The 12601-nt window shown below is 35.9% G+C and overlaps 1 protein-coding gene across 1 annotated transcript; it reads right to left on the reverse strand.

Moving 5' to 3' along the window:
* Positions 1–549: 549 nt before the first annotated feature.
* Positions 550–4375, reverse strand: LOC128129115 (uncharacterized). Its single transcript, XM_052767794.1, has 6 exons — positions 4157–4375; positions 3858–4073; positions 3412–3703; positions 2894–3277; positions 2217–2835; positions 550–1624 (listed from the first exon to the last, which is right to left on the reverse strand). The coding sequence occupies exons 1-6, from the start codon at positions 4373–4375 to the stop codon at positions 550–552; spliced, it is 2805 nt and encodes a 934-aa protein (XP_052623754.1).
* Positions 4376–12601: the final 8226 nt, after the last annotated feature.

The raw sequence follows: 12601 nt of genomic DNA on the forward strand, positions 1-12601 counted from the left end.
CACAAAAAACAAGGAAATCCCAATAATCAAAACCACAACTAAACATAACAAAAAAACGAAAATAGAAAAGACCCTCACGACAACTAGTCCCAAAGCTCCTGTCCCAATCCTTGTCCTCTACATCCTTCGAAGTCCTCATCATGAAATCCATAAACTCTCTACAGCTATTGCCCACCACCAACCTTTGCTTCACCTTTCTGCACCACAAACTCAAAAAGGAACACAAGAAAATAATACCAGAATACCAGTGAATCAAATTAAGTTTCATACTAGACATGGCATCAATCACATGTCTAGGATTCTCTATTTGGGTAATCTCAATTAAGATCATATCCAAACAGAAAATCCCATAGGTACAAGTCACATGATATAAGAGAAAACTCTCAAACCAGTGACAAATTCCGTCAATTCCTTTGTGCATATTTTTATTCCCAAAATACCCCCACCATATACCATTAATAACATCATCCTTATTAAACTTCCACCACTGCCAAACCCAAAACCATAACCAACCACACTCCAAACAGCAAAACCAGAAAATGATCTCCATTATTCTCCATTCATAATTCCCGAAATACCCCAGATCAAATAAATCTTATTATTGATCATTTTAGTTCTTTTCCTTAATCCCATCAGCTTCAAACGAATCTCATTCTCAATACTAGCTATAATCCCCTCAACTGATATTATGCTAGAACCAAAAAGTCTAGAATTTCTCTCTCTCCAAATATGAGACACACAGCTAGCAATCATACATTTGATGATCAAATTCTCACCAGTCTTCAGTTTAAGCATACTGCTCAACATAAAAATAAGATCATTCCATTCAACCGCTGACAAATTTAGACCCACTTTACTACAGAAATATTTCCAGATTCTGGATGAATACTCACAATTAAAGAATAAATGGTTATGCGAATCAGGCATATTATCACAAAAAGGACACAGCAAATTACCAGCCACTTCCCATCCTCTAACCCTATCCTGAGTTTTTAATCTGTTCAGGACAGCCAACCATAAAATAAAAGAGTTGCGAGGAATGCAATTATTATACCAAACAAGATCATACCAAGGCACAATATCCCCAAAGTTATTCAAATTAGAATCAATACAGAACATAGGAGCTTCAGTCAATCCAGGGAACTTATTAACCCATTCAACCGGCCATGAATAAGAATCAAACTGAAGAACATCACAAACTAAAGCAGAATCACTAAGACCATTACTAATCCACTCTCTCCTAAGGATAATAGTACAAAGAATACCTATTGGATGCCACCAATCATGCCATAAAGAAGTGTTCCTCCCATTACCCACACATGAAATAACATGAGGCCTAACAGTTTTCCTTATCTCCAAAAATCTCTTCCATGTCCAGCTCATACTCTTTTTCTGCAAAATATCCCAAAAATTCCTGCTGCCTATATAATTGATTCTCACCCACTGCACCCACAGGGAATTTTTGTTATTAACCACATTCCAAACATGTTTAGCAAGCAAAGCATCATTCCATCTCCTCAAATTCTTTATTCCGAGCCCACCATACTCCTTAGGTTTGCAAATTTCAAGCCACTTAACTTTAGCTTTATCTTTGACTATCTCACCATTAGCCCATAAAAAACTCCTGCACATCTTTTCAATCTCATTAATAGTAGCAATTGGAATTTTAAAAATAGAAGCCCAATAAACATGAATAGAAGTTAAGACCGAATTAATGAGTTGCAATCTACCAGCAAAAGATAAGGTTTTACACTTCCAATTGAAAATTCTCAACTTAATCTTTTCAATCAACTTTTTACAATCTCTATCAAACAATTTAGTAACACACATAGGAACCCCCAAATATTTAAACGGAAATCTCCCAACCTCATAAGGAAGAATACCCAAAATAATCCTTCTCATATTAGGCTTAACACAACTGAAATAAATCTGACTTTTTTCCATACTTACCTTCAGCCCTGAAATCTTATTGAAATCATCAAGGGCATTCCTTATAATTCTGGCCGAATTCCCATTACCATAAGAAAAAAATTAACAAATCATCAGCAAAACATAAATGGGAAATTTTGAGGCTCAAACACTTACTATGGAACTTACAATTCAGAGAATCTTCAATAAGCTTACCCATAATAATATTGAACACCTCCATAACTATAGTAAATAGGTAAGGAGATAAAGGATCTCCCTGCCTAAGCCCACGCTTTCCTTCAAAATACCCATGATCTTCACCATTAAAATTGAGCATGAACCACGGGGAAGAAACACAAGCCATAATCCATTTAACCATGACTGGATGGAACCCAAATCCCTGCAGAACTCTATTAAGAAAATCCCAATCCACCGTATCATAAGCCTTTTGTATATCAATCTTTATCGTACATTTAGGGGTACCTCTCTTTTTTTTGTACCCCACCATCAACTCCTGAGCAAGAAGAATATTGTCCAAAATAGATCTACCAGGTATAAAAGCTGATTGGTTATTACTTACAATATCACCCAAACAATTTCTAATTCTATTCACTATAATCTTACTGATACACTTATAAAAAGTGTTACAGCAAGCTATAGGTCTAAAATCAGACACTTTCCTCGGAACCTCAACTTTAGGGACCAGGACAATTCTCGTGGCATTAATCCCCTTCAACAATTTACCAGTCCAAAAGAATTCTCTCACAGCCTTACAAACATCTGGACCAACAATACTCCAAGAACTTTTAAAAAATTTTGAAGAATACCCATCAGGCCCAGGGGCACGATTGTCATCTATGTCAAACATCGCCAATTTAATTTCTTCATCAGTAACCACTCTAATCATATCAACAGCCACCCTACTGTCTAATTTTTTAGGAAAAAAACTCATCATTTAAGCCTGACAAATCAGTATCTTCCTTACATCCCAAAAACTTATTAAAGTGAGACACAAACTTCTCTATCATAGCCTTCCCACTCACCCAACAACCATCTTCATTCAGAACCATCTGAATACGATTACTGATACCCCTGCTTTTAACTATTTTGTGAAAGAATTTAGAGTTATTGTCCCCATCCTGTAACCATTTGATTTTAGCACGCTGAGCAAGAAGCTTTTCTTCATCATTACAAGCAATATTAAAATCTAAGAGAATATTAGCATGCTCTTCCCTAATCTTGCAATCAAAAGGATTATTGTCAATATCTTGTTGTTTACATTCCAAATCCTTTCTTAACTTCTGAATTCTTTTTCCAGCACCCCAATATTTATTGTCATCTCCCTGCAATGTTTCTTGAGAATCTTCAACTTTTGTGTCACTTTAAACATAAAAAAACCATCAATATTCTTATCCCAAACCTCCTTAACCAAAGGAAGAAATTCCTCCTTCTCAGAGATAAAATTAGCAAATCTAAAAGAAGGTTTCCACTTCACTTTGTTACCAGGAAAATTTAAAATAGCAGGGCAATGATCCGAATTTCTGTATGGTTTAAAGACAGCATGAGCAAGAGGATGGTTCGAAATAAATTTTTGATTAACCATAACTCTATCAAGCTTCTTCAACAGCCCCATATTACCCATAGGAGTTTTGTTCCATGTAAACTGAAACCCATAAGACTTCAAGTCCTCCACTTCAATAAAACTCAAACAATCAACAAAATCTTCAACTCCTTTAGGAGTTCTAGAACAGCTTTCAGAATATTCCGAAGGTTTTATAGCAACATTAAAAATCACCTAATAAACCCCAAGCTTCCCTATTAACAACCAAACTATGTTTTTTCAAATTATCCCAAAGTAATCTTCTTTCAATATAATTCGAAGCAGCATATATAAAAGACAGATACATGCCAAAATCCAAATTACACAATTTAACATAACAATGAATAACCTGTTTGGATTGAGAAAGCAATATCACATCAAAAAGTCTTGGATTCCACCCCACTATTATTCTAGTACCAGCTTCACAACTATTATTATTAGAGATCCAATCCCACTGCCCAAAAGTCTTAGCACAAACACTCTTGAGATTTAAGACTTTGACATGAGATTCAATCACAGCACAAATACCAAGGTTATTACACCTAATAACATCAATAACCTCCTTCTGCTTAACAGATTTATTCAATCCCCTAACATTCCAAGCACCAACAGACATCATTGGGAAATAATAGAATTTTTGGCATTTACCTCCTCAAATGCCTGAGAACTCCCCATCTTACTGCTATTATTATCCGACTCCAACTTATCTTTATTCATTTTATTACTTTCATTTCCTTTCTTCTTCCCCTCTCCCTTGATTGAAGAAATCAATTTGTTATTCTTGCTTTCATTAGAACCCATTCCAGCATCACCACTATCAACATTTTGATTAGTAACTGTCTTCACAATCTTATCATCCTCTTCCATTTTATCCAAAACTTCCTCTTCAATCTCTCCCAAGATTTCAAAACTATTTTTATTATTTAATCCCTCCCCTGTTATATTCTCCAATTCCCATTCTTCCCATTATTCTTCATATTATTCAATTGATTATAACCCTCTTGAGTCTTGCTAGTGCCTTCACCATCATTGTTACCTATTACCTTTTTATATTTAACTTCTGTGAATCCATCCCCATTAACAACTTCCTTCCCTTTATTATTCTTTAAATTTGTCACTTCTCCATTAATATCCTCCTTCTCAACATTCATAGCAGCAGCACAAACTTTATCCACATGCCCATAGACTTTACAATGATTACATCTAGAAGGAATCCAAGCATATTCAACATCAAAACTTTGAATCACAGCAGAATTAGAGACAAAATCCCAAGTAGATATATCAATCTTCTTTCTCCATTCCTTCCCAGCTGCCATTTCAACAAGAATTCTAGCATAAGCATTCCTTCCTTTATGTTCCAAACACATTTCCTCAGTAAAGGAATCAAAAGCCAAAGGAATACCTATCTTACTAGCAATTCTACATAAGTTTTCACCACTCCAAACTTCCAAGGGCAAATCAAATATTTTAATCCAAACCGGAATTTTATCATGCTTGTTCTTAGTTAATGTCAAACATGGCCTCCATCTTTGAAGAAATAGTGGCATATTATTAAACATTAACCAAGGACTACCCTCCAAAACAGATAACATCCCCTTTTCATCACTGAATTTAAAGAAGAAAAATCCTTTGCTGTTCATGAATACCTCTTCCAAACCCACATTCTTCTACAACCTTCTAACTTCTTTCTGAATTACAGGAAATGCCAACTTCTTGTCAATCATATAACCATAAAGAGTATTAGTAAAAGGAATACTTGCATTCTTTAGATTCTCAATCGGAATTATTACAGGACCATCCTCTTCCCCTTTCTCCCCTGGAATGAATCTAACATCAATCTTACCCTTATGTCTATTACCCTTTAACACACCAGCATAAGAGTTCATCACATTCCCCTGCAATTCTCCTTTCTCCTTATTGCTAATCATAGCATTTCCCAAAATAGAAGGAAGTAAATTAATGCTATTAATAACAGTACCTGACTTCTCATTGCAGCTAGTATCCATATTACTCTTAGCATTAACCTCTTCTTCTATCTCTATTTCCTCATCCACACTAGTATCATCCTCACTTGAATCATTATCCCCTTCCTCATCAGTAGACTCATCATCATCAGTATTACCTTCTATCTCCTTGTCTTTCTTTTCCAAATTTGACATATCAACATCCATTTCCTGATTCTTCTCACTGTCTAAATCCTTCCCCATAGACTTCTCCACCTTCAGATCACTAAGAAATTGAAAGCCAACCCCCGGAATAAATTCTTCATTACTGATAACAATCTTATCCCCATCAGCTCTAGACTTCACACCTTTATTTTCATCCAACTTGGAACTATCATGTTTATTGACATCAATCACCTCAATGTTAGGATTCACCCTAATCATTTCATTCGTAACATTCTTCAATTCCAAATTAGGATCCTGAACATCATTACTCAATTTCGATCCATCCCAGTTTTTCATCAAATTAGCAGTGTTACATGAAGGAATAGAAACAACTTGATCTCCATCATTTTTTACCTCTCCGGTAATTCCATACTTCAATTCCATCATATTGCTCTCAGATCTAGGAATAGAAATGATAGAATCTGAATCCCAAGCTGATACTGATTCCAAATCATCTCCTGATGCTTCTTCAAAACCTTCTTCATAGTCATAATCCTCAGCATCCATCGAAGTTAACCCATCCACCAACTTACGAACTCTATTCTTGACTCTGAAAGCTTTCCCCTCCCTTTTCCATTCAGCTTTGCTAATCCCAGAAGCAACAGCTCTAGTCGCACTTGGTTTGCGACGAGCTTTATAGATCATGGCTGATGATTGCTCAATAACCCCAGGAGGAATAATATCTTTCACCTCCATTTCAGTTTTTGTATATCGAACAGCAGCACTTTTATCCGAAGGTTTAACCTTCACATCCTTCAATCGATCCGATTTGGATGACGCTCCCATTAAATCAACGGAATTAGGGAAGAAATTGCTTCACCAATTAAAAGAAATTCGTTAGAAAAGCAGCACCGACGAATCGAAGCTAGATCGCACCACCGTCAGAGAGAATCAGGAGAAGAGAGAGAAAGTAGAGAGAGAAAGTGAAGAAGCATTTTACAGCAGCATAGCATCGTTTAATTCTTGAGTTCCAGCATTGTTTCATTCTTGAGTTCCACATTAGAAGTATATGCAATTTAGCAAAGCTATGATGAGCATTGTTTAATTCTTGTGTTCCACAATAGAATTTGTCTTCGCAATTAAGCAAAGCTTTGATGAGCATTGTTTAATTCTTGAGTTCCACAATAGAATTTGTCTTCGCAATTAAGCAAAGCTTTGATGAGCATTGTTTAATTCTTGAGTTCCACAATAAAAGTCTATGCAATTTAAGCAAAACTTTGATGAGCATTGTTTCATTCTTAAGTTCCACACTCGAAGTCTATGCAATTTAGCAAATCTTTGATGAGCATTGTTTAACTCTATAGTTCCACAATAGAAGTAGTCTTCATAATTTAGCAAAGGTTTGATGAGCATTGTTTTATTTTTGAGTTCTGTAACAGAAGTCTATGCAATTTAAGCAATGCTTTGATGAGCATTGTTTCATTCTTGAGTTCCACATTATAAGTTTATGCAATTTAGCAAAGCTTTGATGAGCATCATTTAATTCTTTAGTTCCACAATAGAAGTCGATGCAATTTAAGCAACGCTTTGATCAGCATTGTTTGATTCTTGAGTTCCACAATAGAAGTGTATGCAATTTAAGCAAAGCTTTGATGAGCATTGTTGGATTCTTGAGTTCCACAATAGAAGTCTATGCAATTTAGCAAAGCTTTGATGAGCATAGTTTAATTCTTGAGTTCCACAATAGAAGTTGTCTTCACAATTTAGCAAAGCTTTGATGAACATTGTTTAATTCTTGAGTTCCACATTAGAAGTCTATGCAAATTAGCAAAGCTTTGATGAGCATTTTTTCATTCCTTGTTTCCACATTGGAAGTCTATGCAATTTAGCAAAGCATTGATGAGCATCGTTTAATTCTTGAGTTCCATAATAGAAGTCTATACAATTTAAGCGAAGCTTTAATGAGCATTGTTTGATTCTTGAGTTCCACAATAGAAGTCTATGCAATTTAGCAAAGCTTTGATGAGCATTGTTTAATTCTTGAATCCACAATAGATGTAGTCGTTACAATTTAGCAAAGCATTTATGAGCATTGTTTAATTCTTGAGTTCCACAATAGAAGTGTCTGCCATTTAAGCAAAGCTTAGATAAGCATTGTTTCATTCTCGAGTTCCACATTAGAAGTATATGCAATTTAGCAAAGCTATGATGAGTATTGTTTAATTCTTGACTTCCACACTAGAATTTGTCTTTGCAATTAAGCAAAGCTTTGATGAGCATTGTTTAATTCTTGAGTTCCACAATAAAAGTCTATGCAATTTAAGCAAAACTTTGATGAGCATTATTTCATTGTTGAGTTCCACACTCGAAGTCTATGCAATTTAGCAAAGCTTTGATGAGCATTATTTTAACTCTATAGTTCCACAATAGAAGTAGTCTTCATAATTTAGCAAAGGTTTGATACGCATTGTTTTATTTTTGAGTTCTGTAACAGATGTCTATGCAATTTAAGCAAAGCTTTGATGAGCATTGTTTCATTCTTGAGTTCCACATTATAAGTTTATGCAATTTAGCAAAGCTTTGATGAGCATCATTTAATTCTTGAGTTCCACAATAGAAGTCGATGCAATTTAAGCAACGCTTTGCTCAGCATTGTTTGATTCTTGAGTTCCACAATAGAAGTGTGTCACACCCCAAAAATCAAAGGCGGAAACATTTCCGGGGTTGACTCCAAGTTGTGTATCAAATCCAATGTACATAGTAATCATAGTAAACAACCATTACATTACATATATGTGAAAGTTTACATTTGGTTCAAAAGTAAATTGTACAAAAGTTATACATATATCATATGAACAAAACGAGATGAGTCTTCCACGCACTCCGTCTTCACCAAAAGAGATCACTGGGTACCTGTCTAACTCGGACCTGAGAATACAAGCAGTTTGAAAATCAGCATAAAGCTGGTGAGTTCATAAGCGGTTTTTGTTTTATGAAAATGTATCAGTTTCCTTTAGTTTTCCGAAAAGGTTTGTTATCCAAGAAACTCCCATATTTTATTATGTAAAGTTAGTTTGGTTATCTTTCGTTACAGATCAATTACGTGTTATAAGTTAACCCCAGGAAAATCCCATATTTTCCTAACTGCAAGATTTACGGAATAAAACAGAGTATAGTTTAATACACAAAACTATATTTTGAAGATCATAGGATTACTATCCCGAATACGATATGAAATACCATAATATTCACGAATTGTAGATAGAAAGTAGTTTGAAAACCTTGGGACTATCATCCCGAACTAGTTACAAGATAGTTTGATATATAGATTGAAAACCATGGGACTACTAGCCCGAATCAGATATGAGATTATTTGATAAAACCATGGGATCACTATCCCGAAATTGATATAAGATAGTTAGATAAAATCATGGGATTACCATCCCGTACAAGATATAGATTCAAAACCATGGGATTACCATCCCGAACGAGACATAGATTTAAAACCATGGGATTACCATCCCGAACGAGACATAGATTTAAAACCATGGGATTACCATCCCGAACGAGATATAGATACCAGATCATGGGATTACCATCCCGAACAAGATATAGATTCTAAACAAAGTCCTAGCTGTGAATAAGTTTATATTAATACATATTGTGAGTCGGGTAACATGCTGATACGACAACGAGACCTCCTTGACGTTAGTCAGACGTCGGACGATATCCAGAATTTGTCACCCCAGGCGTGCCCGCCTAACTGTAGCTAGCAGTTAAGGTGTGGGATTGTCGGTCCCGAATAGATCTATTCACAAATTCCTCGCTCTCCCTCCTGGAGACTCTAGTTACACTTCCGGGGATGATTTATTGATCATCCATAAAGGGTAGTGACTACTCACAAACTAGTACTAAACTATTCACAGGATTCTCATACGATATCAAACATACAAAGATTTTGAAACATGATACAGTGGAAATAGATACATACTATGAAATTATCTGGCATACATTCAAATGATACGAAGATAAACCGAATCAGACATAGTTTATCTAATAACTTTATACAGATATCAGTACATGATATAATGAGAAATATAGAACCCCAAATTATTCCCATAATAATTTGATTAGTTTGGTTATTTTCTTAACTAAAATCCATTTAGTTGTAATTGATAAATCATTCCTTATGCCCAGCATAATACATAAGGAGTAAAGGTGTTTATAAATCTGTCAGATATTATTTGAAACAAATCAATGTTATGATTTGAAAACAGTTATAGTTTGCTTGTATTCCCCCCGTGAAAACATTGAAAAACACGGAAAAGGGCGTAGGGGTATGAGCTCACCGGACGAGAAATGTGACGATTTGGATGCTAAGAGTTGATCCGGGGCTTGAAAATACACGAGGTTCCTAATTATAATGTAAAGATACACATTTGTATCTAATTAGGACTTAGATTAATTATTTGATAGGGACAATTGCTTCTAGTCGTGAAAACATCCCGATACAAGTGTTTAGAGGGACCCGGGTGGCGTTTAGGGACACATATAGTTAGGATAATGAATTGGGACTTCAAAGGAACACTCCAGAAGGAGTTTACGGCCACATGACCCTCTACCCATGAGTTTACGGCCGTAAACTCATGTGGGGTGAGTTAAGGGCAAAAATGGCTTCAAATCACTTAAGGGCATTTTCTAGTTTTGGATTTAAAGGCTTGGAATGGATTTAAATCATCAAAATGACTTATATATATGGGAGTTTACGGCCTAGCCTAGGCTCCTGGCCGTAAACTCCTAAATACTCAAGAAAAATTGTGTTTTTGGTTTCCAAACAAATCACATGTGATTGCTAAAATTGTTTTAAGACCTTACATGCATTTTCTTGGAGATTTGAATAGCTTTTTGGAGTTTACGGCCTTTGAGACCCCTCTCATGACCGTAAACTCTCTTAGAGGGTATTTCCATGTGATTTAAGGCTAAAAACTTGCATGTAAGGGCTTCTAAAATTCATTCCAAGGCTTTAGGGGTGTTATAGGGGCTAAATAACACTTTAAAATGAATTTATACCATATTTTAAGGAGTTTACGGCCCAAGATCTTGCCTTGGCCGTAAACTCATAATAACCCCTCAAAAATTATGTTTCAAGTGTCCAAATGCTAAAACCATATTCCTAAAATTCATATCTAAGCCTTATAAGTGATTTGGAAGGGTTTAAGGTCAAGAAAACCCTATAAACATGAGTTTACGGCCCAAGCTTGTGCCTTGGCCGTAAACTCCTTCAAATCCATCAAAACCCATGTTTTAAATGTTATAAGTTCAATTCATGAAGCCATTAAGCCATATCTAAAGTCCAAAATTGTCTAGGAAGGGGTTTAAGGGCTCAAAACCCTTCAAACTTGGTTTTTACGGCCTAGGCAGCCTCCTGGGCCGTAAACTCATATATTGTGTCCCATTTCATGTTTAAATCTCGAATTTGGAAGCCAAATATGCTATACAATGAAGTTAGGAAGGTACCTTAGGGATTTGAGGCCTTAAAATTGAGTTTTGGACCCTTAAACTTGGATTTTAGGAGAGAGGTTAGAGAGAGAGTAGAGAGAGAGGGAAAAAGCTTCAAATGAAAGGCTTAACATGTTTATATAGTTCCCAAAACTTGGACACGGTGGAATTCTACCCGATACCGGCCTTAAACGAAGCTTTTGGTCGCACCCGATTAAGTTTCCGTCACCCGGCGGAGACGTTTCTAAAACTTATGAAATAAATGTTTTTGGGCTAATTTCATGAGTTCCTAAAGGGTTTGGACACTCATTGGATGATAATGAACATATAATTTTAATTAACTAAATCAAAAAACGATATCGGGACGTTTTGATATACGACGAGTTATACAGGTAGAATGGGTTTTCGGCGATGAACAACTTCGGGTTGTTACATTATCCCCCCGTTAGAGGGAATTTCGTCCAATTTCTGAATTAAATTAATTCATTATTCACATTTCCAACTAGAGAAAAACCATTTCTCTCTCACGGATCTTCGAGTTTTCATCCCAAATCGTGAGTCTACTTTCCTAGATGTGTTTTAATACTGGTTATATTCTTAATAACATTGTTTACATGTCTAAAATGCAAGATCCGGGAGTTTACCGCCCAAGAACGTTCTTGGGGAGTAAACTCCAAAATGGAGCTTTAAGGCTACCTAGTCCCAATTCCTTGTTAGACAATTAGTTAAGGACTTAATGTAGAATCATTTGAGGCTAAAACACAATCAAGATCACCTAGTTTTAGGAGTTTACGGCCAAGGATATGCTCTTGGGCCGTAAACACCTTTTTCAAGGGCTTAGAGTGCCCTAAACACCCCTAAGGCTTTAAGACAATTACCCTCTAATACTGGTGACTTGAATGGGGAGTAAATTACTTGAAAATCATCCCTTAAAGGGAGTTTACGGCCAAGGAACATCTCTTGGGACGTAAACTCCAAGTAAAGGCACAAAGGTGTGCCTAAAGTCCCCTTTAGCCTTAAACAAAAACCTAGAAGCTATCCTTTATGTGCAAGTGGCTTAAAAGAATTAAAACCAACACCCCATAGGAGTTTACGGCCGTAAACTCTAGGGGTTATGGTCTTTAGGCCGTAAACTCCTCAAAGGAGCATTCTAAGGCCTTAAACTACCTAAAGGATTAAACCAATAAGGCTAGGCTTATTCTAGAATTCTTTTAACACTTCAAAACACCCAAAACCACCAAGAGTGGAGTTCACAGCCGTAAACTCAAGGGTTTACGACCGTAAACTCCAAAGGTGGGGTTTGTTGGGTGGTAAACTCTTATACAAGGTCTTTTGGTGCATTAAACCCTTTTGCCTTGTCCCGTATCGACTTAGATGCAACCCTTAGGACCTATATAACTTATACAAAGTGTTTACATGTTCCTGAGTGTCCCAACTTATTTCATTAAGTTATTATTTGGCTAATTAGTTATATATATATGCTTAT

Source organism: Lactuca sativa, chromosome 9, assembly GCF_002870075.4.
Source record: "Lactuca sativa cultivar Salinas chromosome 9, Lsat_Salinas_v11, whole genome shotgun sequence".
Classification (NCBI taxonomy): domain Eukaryota; kingdom Viridiplantae; phylum Streptophyta; class Magnoliopsida; order Asterales; family Asteraceae; genus Lactuca; species Lactuca sativa.